This window comes from Nelumbo nucifera, chromosome 7 (assembly GCF_055504915.1).
Source record: "Nelumbo nucifera cultivar China Antique chromosome 7, China Antique-T2T, whole genome shotgun sequence".
Lineage (NCBI taxonomy): Eukaryota > Viridiplantae > Streptophyta > Magnoliopsida > Proteales > Nelumbonaceae > Nelumbo > Nelumbo nucifera.
The window spans coordinates 13,071,153-13,086,197 of NC_142655.1; the positions used below are offsets into that span (position 1 = coordinate 13,071,153).

General features: G+C 39.3%; 2 protein-coding genes across 3 annotated transcripts; one reads left to right on the forward strand and one right to left on the reverse strand.

The window, feature by feature from the left end:
- The first annotated feature begins 6,247 nt into the window (after positions 1-6,247).
- LOC104611311 (non-functional pseudokinase ZRK2-like) lies at positions 6,248-8,132 on the forward strand. Its single transcript, XM_088890915.1, has one exon. It carries the CDS (start codon positions 6,759-6,761, stop codon positions 7,587-7,589), a length of 831 nt encoding a protein of 276 aa, XP_088747041.1. The 5' UTR covers positions 6,248-6,758; the 3' UTR covers positions 7,590-8,132.
- A 640-nt stretch (positions 8,133-8,772) lies between these two features.
- LOC104611312 (protein NRT1/ PTR FAMILY 5.4-like) lies at positions 8,773-14,463 on the reverse strand. Of its 2 annotated transcripts, none has more exons than XM_088892195.1 (4): positions 14,052-14,463; positions 13,742-13,959; positions 13,095-13,633; positions 8,773-9,767 (listed from the first exon to the last, which is right to left on the reverse strand). In XM_088892195.1, the coding sequence occupies exons 1-4, from the start codon at positions 14,137-14,139 to the stop codon at positions 8,945-8,947; spliced, it is 1,668 nt and encodes a 555-aa protein (XP_088748321.1). In that variant the 5' UTR covers positions 14,140-14,463; the 3' UTR covers positions 8,773-8,944. The 2 variants fall into 2 exon arrangements, with proteins under 2 accessions (XP_088748321.1, XP_010276617.1); XM_010278315.3 differs by having other exon boundaries at positions 8,773-9,764; positions 14,052-14,460.
- Positions 14,464-15,045: the final 582 nt, after the last annotated feature.

Below are 15,045 nucleotides of genomic sequence, written 5' to 3' on the forward strand. Positions count from 1 at the left end.
ATGAGGTCGGGCCAAATCACCCCTTATCAGAAACAAATACAAATACAAATATGTATAGAGCAAAATTTTGTATTTTATATTATTTTATATGTATTTGTACTATACTTATTTGTATTTATACTTAAGAAAATCCTCTCCATTTACACTAACTGAATTTTTTTTTCTCTATTGTGTTAAACTTGTAAATGTTTCTTATCCCTCCAGATAAAAGCCAGTTCTACCCCAGTTCGTTAGATACAGACATGAGCGGAGACAAGTATTTTGGTGGGGTGGGGGTCCTGCCTTTCGTCCCCCAACCTTTTATTAAAACCATTATTATATATGCAATTAAAAAAAATTATAATAGACCCAACTCAGGCCATTTTCCCTCAAACCCTACTTCCTGGCCCCGCCTCTGGATATAGAGCTGGCTGACTTGATTATTCCACCAAGTCCGCCAGTTTGGTGCCAACTGTTCTCAGTTCAATCCAAATGCATGTTGGGTTTGGTTTGGCAGTTCTCCGACCAAATAAAACCCATTCCAACTGTTCTCAGTTCAATCCAAATGCATGTTGGGTTTGGGTTGGGGTGGCATTATCAGACAGTTTTAGACCACCCATGAAGGGTTTAATGCTCATATGTCTAACCCTTTGAGATCTGACAGCCTAAAAATGAAATGGACTGAGATACAAAACCAACCAAATAATAGCTAGAAGCATTGCTTTGTCCATTAACGTTAAAAAGCTAACACTTACCATGGATAAATAACGAATATATGTAAATCCGCATTGACATGACCCCATCGGGTTAAGATCATTTCGCCTTGATTGGAGTTCGGTTGAGGTAGGTATAGCCTAGGTTGAGCATAGGAGTACAACTTTTGAGGCAGCTTGGATCAAGTTTGATATGACGGTATTTCATTTCATTTATTGGGCTATGATTAATGCATCCTTGGGCGGGTTGGTTTGGATCGGGCCAAGTCCAGTTCATTCATTGGTCGTCATCATTATCAAAGTTTTATCCCAACCACATGGGATCGGTTATATAAATCATGTTTCACCATTTTTTTTATTTAATGTCATATTCATTGTTAAATTATTAGCACTTGAATCATTTCTTCTTATTTTGACCTATGTTTATTTTGGTCTATTCCTATCCCTTATAGCCCTTTCAATTTGCAACTGATTATCTTCTTGCTAGTGTTGTCAAATAGTCTTTCATGTTGATTAAATCATCTTAGTCTATTTTCTCTCATTTGATATTAAATCCAATCTATTGACATCCCTAAATGCCTATAAGCAACGTTGCTTTATTTTTTACTTTTAATTTGTTTTAATGAGTTGGGGAGCTGGGGTTGGGGCCATAGTAGTCGTAAATCATGGCTGTGTTAATTGAGCTAAAAATCGAGGATGAACTTGCAACAGTGAAGTCAAATCTGCAATTCTGCAGACAAGAATACATAGTCACAATCAATTGAGGGCTGGATAAGTATTGGATTTCATTAGCCTTTAATAGAAAAACAATAAACTAAGATCACGGATTATCCAATTGTGTTTTAAAAAATGGAGAAGTCAGTGGAGAATGGAGATGATTCAGTAGGTGCATTTAGACTACACTAGTAGGGTCGCAGTAGGCGTATAAGACTATAAGAGGATTAGGTTTAGTTCCTGAAATTGAGTTATAATATATTGAGGAAAGATAGAATAATGGGTTTCAGTCGTGACTCCATTAATTGCAGAAATGACAAAACTTAGATAGTGGCTTATACCAATAATTAGGGTTCAGGGGTATTAACACTTTGAGTAGGTGTCGTCTGTCAAATCTTTTTTACAAAGATCTTTCAACAGTCAAAAAATGTATTAAGATTTTGGGGTCTTGTATTTAAAGGTCAAGACTGTTTAGTAAGGGGTTCGCTCTATCAGACTTTCAAAAATATATTTAAAGGTTATTTATCACACAAAATGACAGAGAAATTTCATTTGTAGCTTATCAAAATTTACTGACTTCAGTCTTCAGGCCTTTTTGGACATGTGTTTTCTGGTTTTCCCAGCATTCTGTTACTAAATGAGAAAACCAATTTTCGGTTTTTCAAGCTTGCCGAACCCCAGATAACTGCACAGAAAGACTTGCCAAAACAAATGATATAAGTTTTGGCCTTACTGTGCTTGTTGGTGTTCTTTTCCCCTTGCTCAGATTTTTTTATTCTTTCCTCTACTTTTTTTTTCTTGTGATTCAATTCCGGCCATAACCAAATCTGGGCTCAAAATAGGACAACCAAGCCCACAGCAGCCCATTTACATACATATATTAGGCCCAGGTATAGCCTTCTGGCGGTCCAACTCATCTTGAGTTGGGCACATGCCTGGCTCCAACAACAAGCTAGTCCAAGTGTTCATTTAGCAGTTGATTTGGAAAAGTCTGAAAAATGTCAAGCTTATGGGTTCAACCCATTTGATGTAAAGATTGCATAAGCTGCTTATTAGGCAAGGTAGTACAAACAGAACAACTTCAGTTCAAGATGGGCTTTTACCTAGACTGGGCCAGTATTCACCTCTTATTATAAGCCAAGTTCTTTGTGATCCATTACAATTGTCCGTTTGATAAGATGGGCTTAGAGGAAATGAAAAGTGTGATACAATGGGTTATTAAACAACCAAACAAGTAACATTTGGGGCCTTAATTGAAAGTCCAACTATAAAGTAGTGCCTTGTGATTAAGGGTGTCAATGGACCGGTTTTGGATTGGACCTCGTCCCAGCCAAAATCAATTTGGATGAATTAGGGAATATATCGACACACCTATGGTTGCCAGGGCTTTCCTGGCAGACCAAGGTATATGTCATCGCACCTGGGGTTGCCAGGACCTTCCTGGCAGATGAGGGTATATGTCATTGCTCCTGGGGTTGACTTGTGATGAGCATAAAACACCTCTTGGGACCCACAGTGAACAATGGGCGTTGACTCGTAATAACATCGCTAGTCAGATCTTGTCCTTTAACACGTTGTCTCTAGGAAACTCGTAAGGGAATGTACCATGCACGTGCCATGTGAGAATACTTAAGAGAAATGAATATTTGCCTTTGGAGGTTCTCACTAGACACATAGCAAAACCCCCCATTGTACTCCCTTAATAAATGACATAAAGATCTTCTTTCCTAATAGGAAATGTCTCATTTTAAATCCTTCTCCTTATAGCCTTGGTTCCTCTTTATATAAAGGGGAATAACTCTCTCCACAAAAAACAAAATATATACCCTTGACCTAAGGCTTCTTAGAAGGGGACTCTCCCTTCTCTCCTTTCTTCCCCATGTTCTCTCTATTTCCCATCACCTTCTCCGAACCTTCAAAGATTTGACCAACCTCCATAACCTTACCATCGCACTAACAATAAATATAGGCATGTTTGTGATTTGTCTACGATCCACTTGGCCAATACTTCCACAACCATCTCAAATCCATATTTGGAACAGAACTCAGTTGCTTCATTTCTTGTTTGTTGAACTAATTAAGTGCATCAGTTGTCATTCCAGTGGCCATTAATCCAAGATACTTGGTAATGGAAAAAAGGTCTAATCCAAAAGCTTAAGCTTGTCCGGGACTTTCTTTTGTGTGGCAATGCATACTAAATCCTTTTCTCGAACACCAATCGGGGTAAACCCGAAAGCCTTTACAGCCTTAAAAGCATACTTGAACAACACGACCTTCAAGGGAGAAGATCATTATATGACAGTCATAACCTGCTCCTACGGCTCATGGTTGAGTTCCTTGATTTGTTGTTAGACTTAGGGCTTTGCGCTTTTCTCTGATAGAAATTAGTAGGGGAGTGGAATAAAAAAAAAAACTTTCTATGCAAGAACGAAAAATAGAGAAACTTTCAAAAATTAAAGTTGATTTCTTACATCTCTGTTAATGAAAACAGAGAAAGAATATGTAAGTAGAAGATAATGAACAATATTCTCTTTTGAAGGATAGCTTTGACATTTTCAAATATTTTAAGTTACACATGTCATCATGTGATCAGATAATTGATATTGAAACATTTGAAAGTTTGGGTATTGCACTGACATGTTTAAAAATTCGGATGCTGCAATGACACGTTTAAAAGTTCAAGTACTAACTTAACACTACCCCCAAAGTTCAGGATAGTGTTAGTTGACCTAGATGGTTTTCTTGTTTTATAGGCTCCATTTGGAAAGTGTACAAATACAAATATCATGTAGAGTTCAAAACCTTATATTTTGTATTACGTTGTATGTATTTATACTGTACATATTTGTGTGTATTTGTACTCCTTCCAAACTGAGCCATAGGGCAACACAACTCCAAACCCATAATCCCTCCAACCCCTATGACAAAGGGATTTGATCTCAATTGTTTAAAAGTTGTAAGGTAGCAAACAGTCGTAGATGGAAATTAATTTTCAAAATTTTCATCCTTGGAAGAAATGCAGAAACCAGTTTTCACCTTTTGGAGAGATTCTCTCTCCTTCAGACCAAAATTGGTACTTGAACCGATTGGTCTTAGATCCAACAAAATAAAATTAAACAAGGGTTACCTGGTTTGCAAATCCAACCACTAGTGGAGTTAGTCACTATGGGGTTCACGCCTCCAACTACCACGTCTCTCTTGTTCTTGACAAGCTGTTGCGAGTCTCGCGTCGATGGATGTCCTCAATCAATTGACAGACAAAGATCAACTAATGTAGAGATCAAACCGGAAAGGATGGTGATTTCACAAATTCCAATAGTTCAATCAACTAAGCTGAAAACAATGGAGACTAATTCCCCCTTCTAAAATAATGGAACATAAATTTTAAAAAAATATTTTCCTTTATATTATTTCTCTGCAATATTAGACCCTAGGCTTAAACAAAGTGGTCTAGAAATTTTATTTGATTCTTACCATGAAAATATGGAAATTTATGTTGGATAAAAAAAGAAAGAAATTAATTCTTTATTATTATAAGTGTATAGTTTATATGAGTCACAATCACAAAATTTAAAAAAAAAAAAACTTATATATTACCATCATTTGAAACTACTAGTAGTAGTACATCAAATAAAATTTGATTATTATTAATTAAAATTAGGGAACAATCAATAACCCTTTTTTATCAAATTCATTTAGTGAACTTAATTTTTATTTGTATAGTAATATTACAAATTTCTTCTCATATGATGAATTAGATAATTTTAATATATTTAACTTGGTGGAAAGGACATTAACAAAATTATCATATCCTTGCCAATATGCACATGATCTACAAACCCCTCTAGTATCCATAGCATCAGAGTTTTATTTTAGTAAAATTAATAGGGTATCATATGAAAAGAAAAATTCGCATCACAAATAGAAATCTATAATGTACATATGCCTCATAGACTACAAAATCAAGAATGACATAACAATTCATATCATGAATCACTGGAAGATGTAGATCAAGTATAGGTGGTGGAAATTGAAATTAAAAGAGAAATCCTGCCCAATCTTCCTCTTGCAGCCACCACTAGGTTTTAAAGAGAAACCCCTGGTACATCTAGCGGTGTTAATTGGACTGGATTTGGTCCAATCTGGTCTATTCCAATGTAAGTCCATTACAAATGGACCAGGTCCAATCCAATCCCATGAATAATTTTTGGACCATTTTGAACCAATCCAATTCAATGTCTAGGCCGTCTAATCTGTTCAAATTTGTTGTAATTTAGATTAATTCTAACCCAAACATAGTCCATTGATACCTATACTCTTATCTTCTATCAATTGACCAGATATGAGTTCAAATCAGCTCCTCACAACAGAGCGCCCCACAATGTTCCACAGCACATCTCCACTGTGTATTGAGAACATCTCCCGATGATACCAGAAATGAAGCATCACCAGGAAATATTCTCAATGTACACAGCGGGGATGTGCTGTGGGATGGTCAGTTCAAATCCACCCCACAACGTCCCACAGCACATCCCAGATCCCAGCTGTGTATTGAGAAAATTCTCCGGATGATGGTTCATCATTTCATGTAATTTCGAATAAACGGTTGGGATGATGGTTCATTATTGGTGGCTCTGTCTCTGTCATCCTAGTTGTTAATTTAATTCATCCACCCAATTGGAGATCACATCTCTGCCTCACAACACCCACAGCACATCCTCGCCGTGTATTGAAAATATCTGGTAGATGTGCTGTGGGGCGGCCCCTTGTGAGGCAGAGATGTGAACTCACCCAATTGGGGTTGTGATAGATGCAGTAACAAGACCTTATTTGGCTTGACAGAATTCCTCCCAATTAGGGGGAAAGTTCACAAAATTTCACTCAGAAGTCAGAACTCTCATGTTTCTCTTATTTTTCTGTCAAACTAAACATGTCTGAAAGAAAGCAGCAGCCGCTAGAGTTGACTTGGCTCGTTGACTAGGCAGCAAGAAACCCCATCGCCAAACCAGCTATTGATTCCAAATTTTCAATGGGTGCCATAGAAGAGCATCAGCATGTGATTGAATGATGATTGACTAAGTTGAATCTCTCCTGGAGTCCAGAGAAAGGAGGTAAGCGACCTTAATCAGACGCAGAGCTTTATTATTTTATTTCATCAATCGTTGATCTTGGGTTCGTGGTTGGTCTTTGTGTCACCCAGTTCGTTTTATCGTTCGTTCAACCCTAAATTGGACAAGAAGATCAGAAGAATGGAGTTGTCTTACTTTAAAGGACGATCTTCCAAGAAAGAAAAACAAAGATTCTTCGTGGAGAATGGAGGTTGGGTGCTGGAACAGATAATAGTGGACTTCAATGAAGTATCGTCCCTTCTCACTTCTCAGATGCTTCTCTTACCAAGAAATCAAGAGGGCTACCAACAACTTCGCTCCTGATGCCATTTTCAAGGATTTGAGATTCTATAAGATGTACAGAGGAATGCACGACGGTCGTGCTATTGCCGTTAAGAAGTTTGCAGAGAGGATGGAGAAGTCTGATCAGACGGAGGAGATTGCTCTCGACATCTGCGTCAGTGAGGTGGCGGTGGCATCCCAAGTGTTCAAGCACAAGAACTTCTTAAAGCTCCTGGGCTACTGCTTGGAATCCCCAATCCCCATCCTCGTCTATGAATCTTCTTGCAGCAATGGAATTCTCAGAGATAACATCTTTCGTAAATTTACTTCGGCAACTGGGAGAGACGTAATATCATGGGGACAGAGGTTGAGGATCGCAACCCAGATAGCTAACGCGGTTGCCTTTCTCCAAACCGCCTTTCCCCGGCCCATCATCCATCCATTTCTGCATTCTAATTTTGTTCACTTAGACCAGAACTTCGTTCCCAAGCTATCTGATACTGGATTCACATTCTTGATCCCCAGAGATAAAACATACGTTGAGACTGGATCGAACGAGGATTTGGAACATTTAATTGCTCCGGAGTGCTTGTCATCTCGTCATTTGACGGAAAAGAGCGGTGTTTATGGATTTGGTGGTGTTTTGCTTGAGATTTTGACCGGAAAGATGGCTATTGCTAGCAAGGAGGTTTTCGGTGCTCTCAGATGTCTCAGATATAATCCCGATCAGAGACCCACAATGACAGAAGTTGCAAAGGAGATCAGACGAATTCAAAGCTTACAACCCTCATAGTCTCGTCATCTTCTTTTGATTGGTTCCCTACTTTCATTATTCATCTGTTTCACCGTTCTTCATCTTTGAAGGCCATCTCTGATGCGCTTGAAAGTTGAAACCTTGAATGATTTGCCATGATTCAAAGCTAAATGTTAAGCGATAGACGATAGTTGCAGACATCAAGCGATAGTAAGATGGGCCGGGTCCATTTGGGTTCAAATATCTAAACCACTACAACCCATCATTTGACTAGGCTTAAACAAAACTCTGCACACTTACCACTAGGGATATCAGTAGGTTGGGTTAAGTGGTAAACCCTCACCGACCAACCCTGTCGGGTTAGGATCTGGTCGGGCTTGTTCGGCTTGAAGTAGGCCCGTACTGGACCCAACCGGTTGAGGGTTCGGTAATCTCTAATCTCTCTCTATTTAGTTGGATCGAGTCAGGTTCAGGTTGACACGAGACGAGATTGTCTCAACCCGAACCCGACCCGCTTGGCATCCTTGTTTATTCTTTTGGTAGAATGCGAATCATAAATTCAGTAGATCGAGAGCAGTTTAAACTTTAAAGAGCTCTTCTATTAATTAAACACATTGACATCCCTCACCGACCCTTTAATATGCAAAGCATATGAATGCGATTCGTTCTTGTTAAGATCTGCATTGAACTAAGTAGACCTGTTCATGGGCCGGGGCCGGCCGGGCTCGGGCCGGGCTTTTACTGTGTATTAACAAATTTTTTTAAGGCCTGAGCCCGAGCCCGGCCCTCATAAAAAACCCGAAGCCCGAGCCTGGGCCCGGGCCCGGGCCCAAAATTTAGCCTATATTATTATTATTATTAATGTTGAAGCAGCTGAATAAAGAGAGAGATAGATTGAAATTATAAAGAAAAGTATAAAATATATGTATATATATATATTAAATTATAAATATATATTTTAATAAATATTATATTATTTATATATTTTATATAATATATAAAATATATAATACTGAGTTGGGCCGGGCCGGGCTTTTTTGACAAATCCCGAGCCCGGCCCAAAACACAGTCGGGCTTACTGTGTTAAGCCCGAGGTCAGGCCCGCGGGCCTAATTATATGACCAAGCCCGGCCGGGGTGCAGGCCGGGCCGGGCCGTCGGGCTACCCGGCCCATGAACAGGTCTAGAACTAAGTTAGGCATTGGACTTGGCCCACAAGTACATGACATAAAACACTTCTAACACTATTTTATTTACAAGAGCCCATTATACACTTCTAATCCTGGGCCATTTATTTACCAACCCTACAAAGTGCACTACTCTTCCGGGTGGAATGGGCCACAATGGGCCGTGAAGAAACAGTTTCATCAAATCCATTTTGGAACAGCGCCACCATCAATTTTTCTTGTAAACAAAGAATTTAGCCAGGCCTACATACATGACAAGCCAGAGGCTGCTCAGCCCTGCTAGTAACCAGTAATAGTAGTCAAGGTGGGCTTTGTTGAGATTGTTGTCCAGCCATTTATCCCCAAACCTTGAGCTCATTGACTGCACAATAGATATAACAGAACTGCTCAGTAAGCTGCCTGTGCCAAACATGCTAAGGAAAACTGCAGAGCCAATGCTGCGCATGTCCTCCGGCATCTGATCGTAGAAGAGTTCCGTCAAGCCGATGACGGCGAAAACATCCGAGATTCCCCAAATCATGTACTGTGGAAGCAACCACCACACACTCATAGGCACAGTTATCTTTGGTTGTTCCAACAGCCCATGCTCTTTACTGATGAGAATCCTTCTACTCTCTACTAGAGCTGCTATCACCATTCCGATCGTCGAAATGAACAGGCCGATTCCGATCCTTTGAAGCATTGTTACCCCATAAGGGATTCCGGTTAGTCTTCTCGTTACCGGAACAAAAATCCGGTCATATATGGGCACTGCAAAGATAACCACTAGGGGAATGGAGACTTGAAGTGATGCAGGTGGTATTTGAAACTTGGATCCGATCCTTCTGTCCATGGTTCTGCCTTGCTTGGTGAAGAGGGTGTTGGTCTGGGCAAACACCACAGCATACATCAAGCCACTGAACCAAATGGGAACCAAACGAAGGAGAAGCTTCACTTCTTCTACTTGAGTCACTGTGCAAAGCCTCCAGTTGTTCTTGTTGTTGCTGGACAAATCAATATTGTCTACAACAGTCGCTTTGTCCAGAAACCTGCTTTTTTTGTTAAGACTGTTAGATGAATGTTTCAAGGCTAGACATGTAGACAAGAATTGAAGGGGGTGAGAACACAATCCACACGATGGGCCTGAAATGGGCCGCTTCAATATGTCATTTGTCCCGGGTTAGCCATGTCTAATCTGGTCCGGATACTAACCCAATTTTGTTTCTGAATCGAGGAGGATCCAGGTTGGACCTTGGTTATGAACCGGCCCATGTTGATGATGCATAGCATAAAACAGGGCTGTGGTTTGTGGGTAATTGGAGATCGAAATGCAACCAATTGATCATCATGGGTTGGGCCTATTTGGATATTAAATCAAATATGGATCCTAATAACGGATCCAAACCGCGCCCCAAAACTAGTCAAGATGAAAAATATGGGTCCATCTTCTAATTATTCTAAAGGGTTTGTTTAATATGGGTTGAAGTGGTTGAACTGAATTAGCATATTACTTTGTCTTCATGATGATAATAATAATAATAATAATTCAATGTTGGTCTCGTGCAAGTAAAGTACCTAATTTGAAGAATTTGTACTCTTTTGGGAGCCAAATCCATTAAAGTTTTGACAATTTTCAAACATAAGCCCACCCAAGTTGCACCCTTAATCTGGATATGGATCTAGCCTTTACTGTTCTCAAAGACTCAAACTAAGAGGAGCCTTTTGATAATAGCTGAAGTGGCTGAACTGAATAACTTATTGCCTTGTCTTTTAATGGATAAAATAATATAATAATACCATATTCGAGAATATAGCAATCAATCCAACTTCACTAAAAGACAAAACAACAAGTGGTGTTCTTAAGCTACTTCATCTGTTATCAAACGGCCGCTAAGAAAGCGTACATTGACAACATATGGTAGAAATGTGTCCTATCAATCAATCTACTTCTGATTCTCTTTGGATGAAATGGAAGATATCATAAAGTGTTTCTTGATTATTAACATGCTACAAATTACACTTTGCATGATTATGATTTTCTTACCGATAGACTGTAACTTTTTATTTTTCTGTTTTATGTTTTTATTTTCTTCCTTTGTTCATCAGTCAGACTAATTCCTTCAAAATGTTAAATCATCCTATTACACCCTGTCATTTGGCTTAGGATTTTAGCTAGCAGCAACATTGTATATCTTCTTCGATAAGGTTGTGAAAGATTTACCAGCATATCTCCAGAAGGGACTTAATAGAACAGATGCTTTTATATGATTCCTGTCATGAGTCAGTACATTGTGACTTCTCTTTAAGACTTGAGCACATTTTGTTAAGCTTTTGGGGGTCAAGATTTTGGAGAGTACATATGTTCTTCTACCTTATCTTGGTTTAGAGGCTTTAGCGAGGCCACATTTTGTGGAATCTAGTTCCATTTTCTGTCTTGTTGGTGCATCATGAAGGAAATTATCAGTAGAATACCTGAAAGGGAAATCAGTGTGCTGAACCCTATCAACTATGATAAAGAAAGTGGAGGAATATATTGCTTCACATCAAATCTTCTTAATTGATTGATTGATCCATTGATTGTGCATTTTCGTGATGTTCTGTGTAGAGGGGATTTTCTTTAGCTCTTCTAATAAAGTTCCCTTTCTATGAGTTCATTTAATAATTTCTTTTGTGGATAAAAATATAATTGATCTTCCTCCTTCTTGTTTATATATGATGGTGATGGATTCCAATTCAGGATCACTATAATGGTAGAGGCGTGGGTAGGGTTCTTGTGGGTATGAGATCCAAACCAGATGGATTCTATTGTACGAAATGGTTTTCCTATTATTCTGAGATTCTGGAATGAGGTCAGTTCAGTCATGGGAGAGGTTTAGACTTGCATTTGGATACATGTTTAGTTTTTTTAATCAAGGGATAGTTTATTTGCATTGCAATTTCATTTCCACTGGTAGAAATGTATGGGAGTATTGCAAATGAACAAATTTTAATTCAAATTTTGCAATGTGGACCAAGTAAAATAAAACTCAAAGCAAAATTCAACCAAAATTTGCAATTTTCTCATATGCTATATGCTGCCTATGAATATACACTGATGCAAATGAAAGTGGAGTGCAAACAAATAGAGCTAAAGAACACATCCCAAATGGAACGCCAGTATCCAGCTTGAATGGAAATCTAACAATTTAAGCTCAGTTGACCAGAGTGCCAGACCACCATTAATTTCTTCCAAAATTTGATCATACAATTATACCCTCCTCCATGTTATGTTATGGGGGTGTTTCACTTTAACTACCTAAACTTTATTTTCTGCTAAAATGCCCCCTGAACTATCACAAATTAAACAAATAAACACCTCCATTAGGAAACGAATTTGCTTTTCAGTGTCTCACACCGACCTCACAGTACATCACAGCCATGCATTGAGAACATCTTCTCATGAATGATAACATCAAGTACGGGTCAGGACTCAGGAGATATTCTCAATGCATGGCTAAAAGTGATGTAAGATTGGTGTGAGGCATAATCTGTGAGGAGCAAATTCGGACTCCTCTATTAGCATTCCATCGGAAAAATTGGTAGTGTAAACATTTAAAAATGTCTAATGTTTCACATGATGCATATATAGACCTTTTCCTTTAGGCTATATTTAGTTTGAAGTAAAAAGTAGGGAAAGGAAGGAAAATGTAGAAAAACCTTTACCAATCTTGTATAGGTTTTCTTATCTTTTCCTGACAAGATGCCAATAGATTGCAATAGTTTAAGAGGGAACACAAAATTAAGTTTTAAGTACTTAAATTAATTACCTTTTCCATCCTAACTCCCTGGATTGGATTGTAAACCAAAAATTATAGCCTTTCTTTTTTATCTTTATTCCGTATGTCAAAAACCAATTTCAAAACGTGCAATAAACACTTCTATATATGTCACGTGAGAAAAAAAAAAGTTTTGCTACAACTCGCTACATGGATAGAAGATGGTGTGTTGTGAGTCCTGAACTCCTGATCTCCTGCACTTTTCTTTCTACACTTCCATACTCCAGTATGTGACAAGGGGTATTTATCCACGTGTATGGGTACACTTGTCACAGACTGAACAGAAGTGCAGGAAAAAAAATGCAGAGGATCCAAACCCGGATGATGCATGGCTTACCTAACCATAATTCCCTGATGAACTTCGGTAGTTCACTTCAAGTGGGTCTTTGCTGTGGACCAAAGACATGCTGATCAGGCAGAGTTTGGGGCTTTGGGCTTGTAGGTTATTAATAAAGCACTAAGCAACTTAGGTCTAAGGTATGCTTTATCACCCCATTTCAATTTTCAAGCCAAGAACTCATCAATTGATGATGCCCATAATTCTGAAGAGTAAAGAGTGCTTACCTGAACTGATGGGTAGGAGCCAGGGGCCGAGTGGTGGACAGAAAGTGAACGCCCATGTTCAAACCAGCTTTTCCTTCTTCAATATTTCCTCCGTGATCATCCTTAGACACAGACAAGCGCCACTTACGGCCAGCTGCAACCAAAACCTGCGCCACTCGAGTCAGTGGACTGCTGCCTTTAGCTGCCTGCAGCCTATATCTTCTCCGCCCAAGCAAGAACAGCACAAGCGCCATGGCCATTGCAGCAGCTGGGATTCCAAAGCCAACGGCCCACCCCACATTGTCCTGGACGTATATTACGATCAACATGGCCGTCATGGCGCCACCACTCGTCCCAAAGTACCACCAGTTGAAGAATGAGCTCTTGGCCTTCCTCTCCTCTGGCTTCTCTTCGTTGAACTGATCTGCCCCGAACGCTTGCACACACGGCTTGTGCCCGGCTTCCCCGATTGAGACGATGTAGAGAGAGAAGAAAAACAGCTGCCCTCGAAACTCTGGTGGGATTGCTTTTGTGGTTGATACAGTCAACATAACCAGTCCCTGTGGTTGAATAACAGAACATATTCCATGATCAAGCTCATGAGCTTGAAATAAGTGTGTTGAGAGTTGAGATGGAAGCAATTTATTATAAAAATTACATCAACCCACCATCAGATAGATCAAGGATGAGAAGAAGATGGCCTTGAAACGGCCTAAGTAGGAATCAGCGATGACAGCTCCCAGCAGTGGAAGGAGAGTCGTTATCCCAAACCAGATATTGACGTTCTTGGCCGCTGTTGCAGTGGACTCTCCAAGGACGTCGGTGAGATACGTCATGAGGTTCCCAAACATGCCGTAATAAGCGAATCGTTCAGCTATTTCAACACCTGTTGCATCAGATATTGAGCAAAGAAGTTGGTTTCAGTTAAGACCCAGAAAAATTAATGCAGTGAGCAGATGTCTAGTGAGGCTTAATTACCAATGATGTATATTGCAGAGATCCATCCTCCATGAGATGGTTCTTGTTGCAGAGAGACCTCCATGGGTTCTATTGACTTCTGAGTCATCAAGACAAAATTCAACAATGAAGATACACTGGACCTGTCCCAATAGAGCACAAACAGTAGATAGAGAGTTCTAGTACATTAATGGAGGCTGATGAAATTGAAGATTCACGAGAAGGGTGTTGAATCAACATAATAAATAGTGGATGACTCCCGCCTGTACTTAGAGAGGGCGTTACTATTCAAGGTTTGAAAACTAAGGCAGTAGTTTGTACAGGAAAAAAAAGAAAAAAAAAAAAGAAATTAAGGCAGCAGCTGAATTCAGGCCCCCATAATAAGCTATACTGAGCAGACAACTCATAATACTTGTCTAACTTGATAACTTAAAAGTCAGCTTCAGGCATCTACTCAACCTCCTCTTTGTTGTGTGATACATGGAGAAGGCTAACAGCCCACGTGGATTTGGAATGCATCAGGGCCATTCCGATGTTGTTAGACTCGGATTAGGTCACCGTCTTGTGGGTCAAATCCGATTCAATTGATCAGTCAAACAAAAAATTAAAAAAAAAAAAGCAAATAGTTTCAAACTTTTTTTAAAGCTATTTTATATCAAAATAATAGAACATGTATTTGAGATACGATTGATCAAAAGCAAAGTTTGTTAAGATTTGGGCAGCCCAAAAACCGTTTTGGGTGCAGGTTCCAGGTTCTGATGGTTGGACCATCCTATCTGGTCCGAGTGTGACAACACTAAAGAGTAAAGACCAGGAGACAATCACATGAATGGTATTTAGGAGACTATTGAATCTTGATATATAGACCGAAGGACCCAATTAGTATATAGTACTTTGATCTTGCACTCAATCCCCTAGATCTTTGTTCCCAATTGACTAGAGTTTTAAGAGTTAAACCACTGGTTGGGAACCCATATAAAATCTGGGGATTGATAGGGGTTGTAGCGCCTATGAA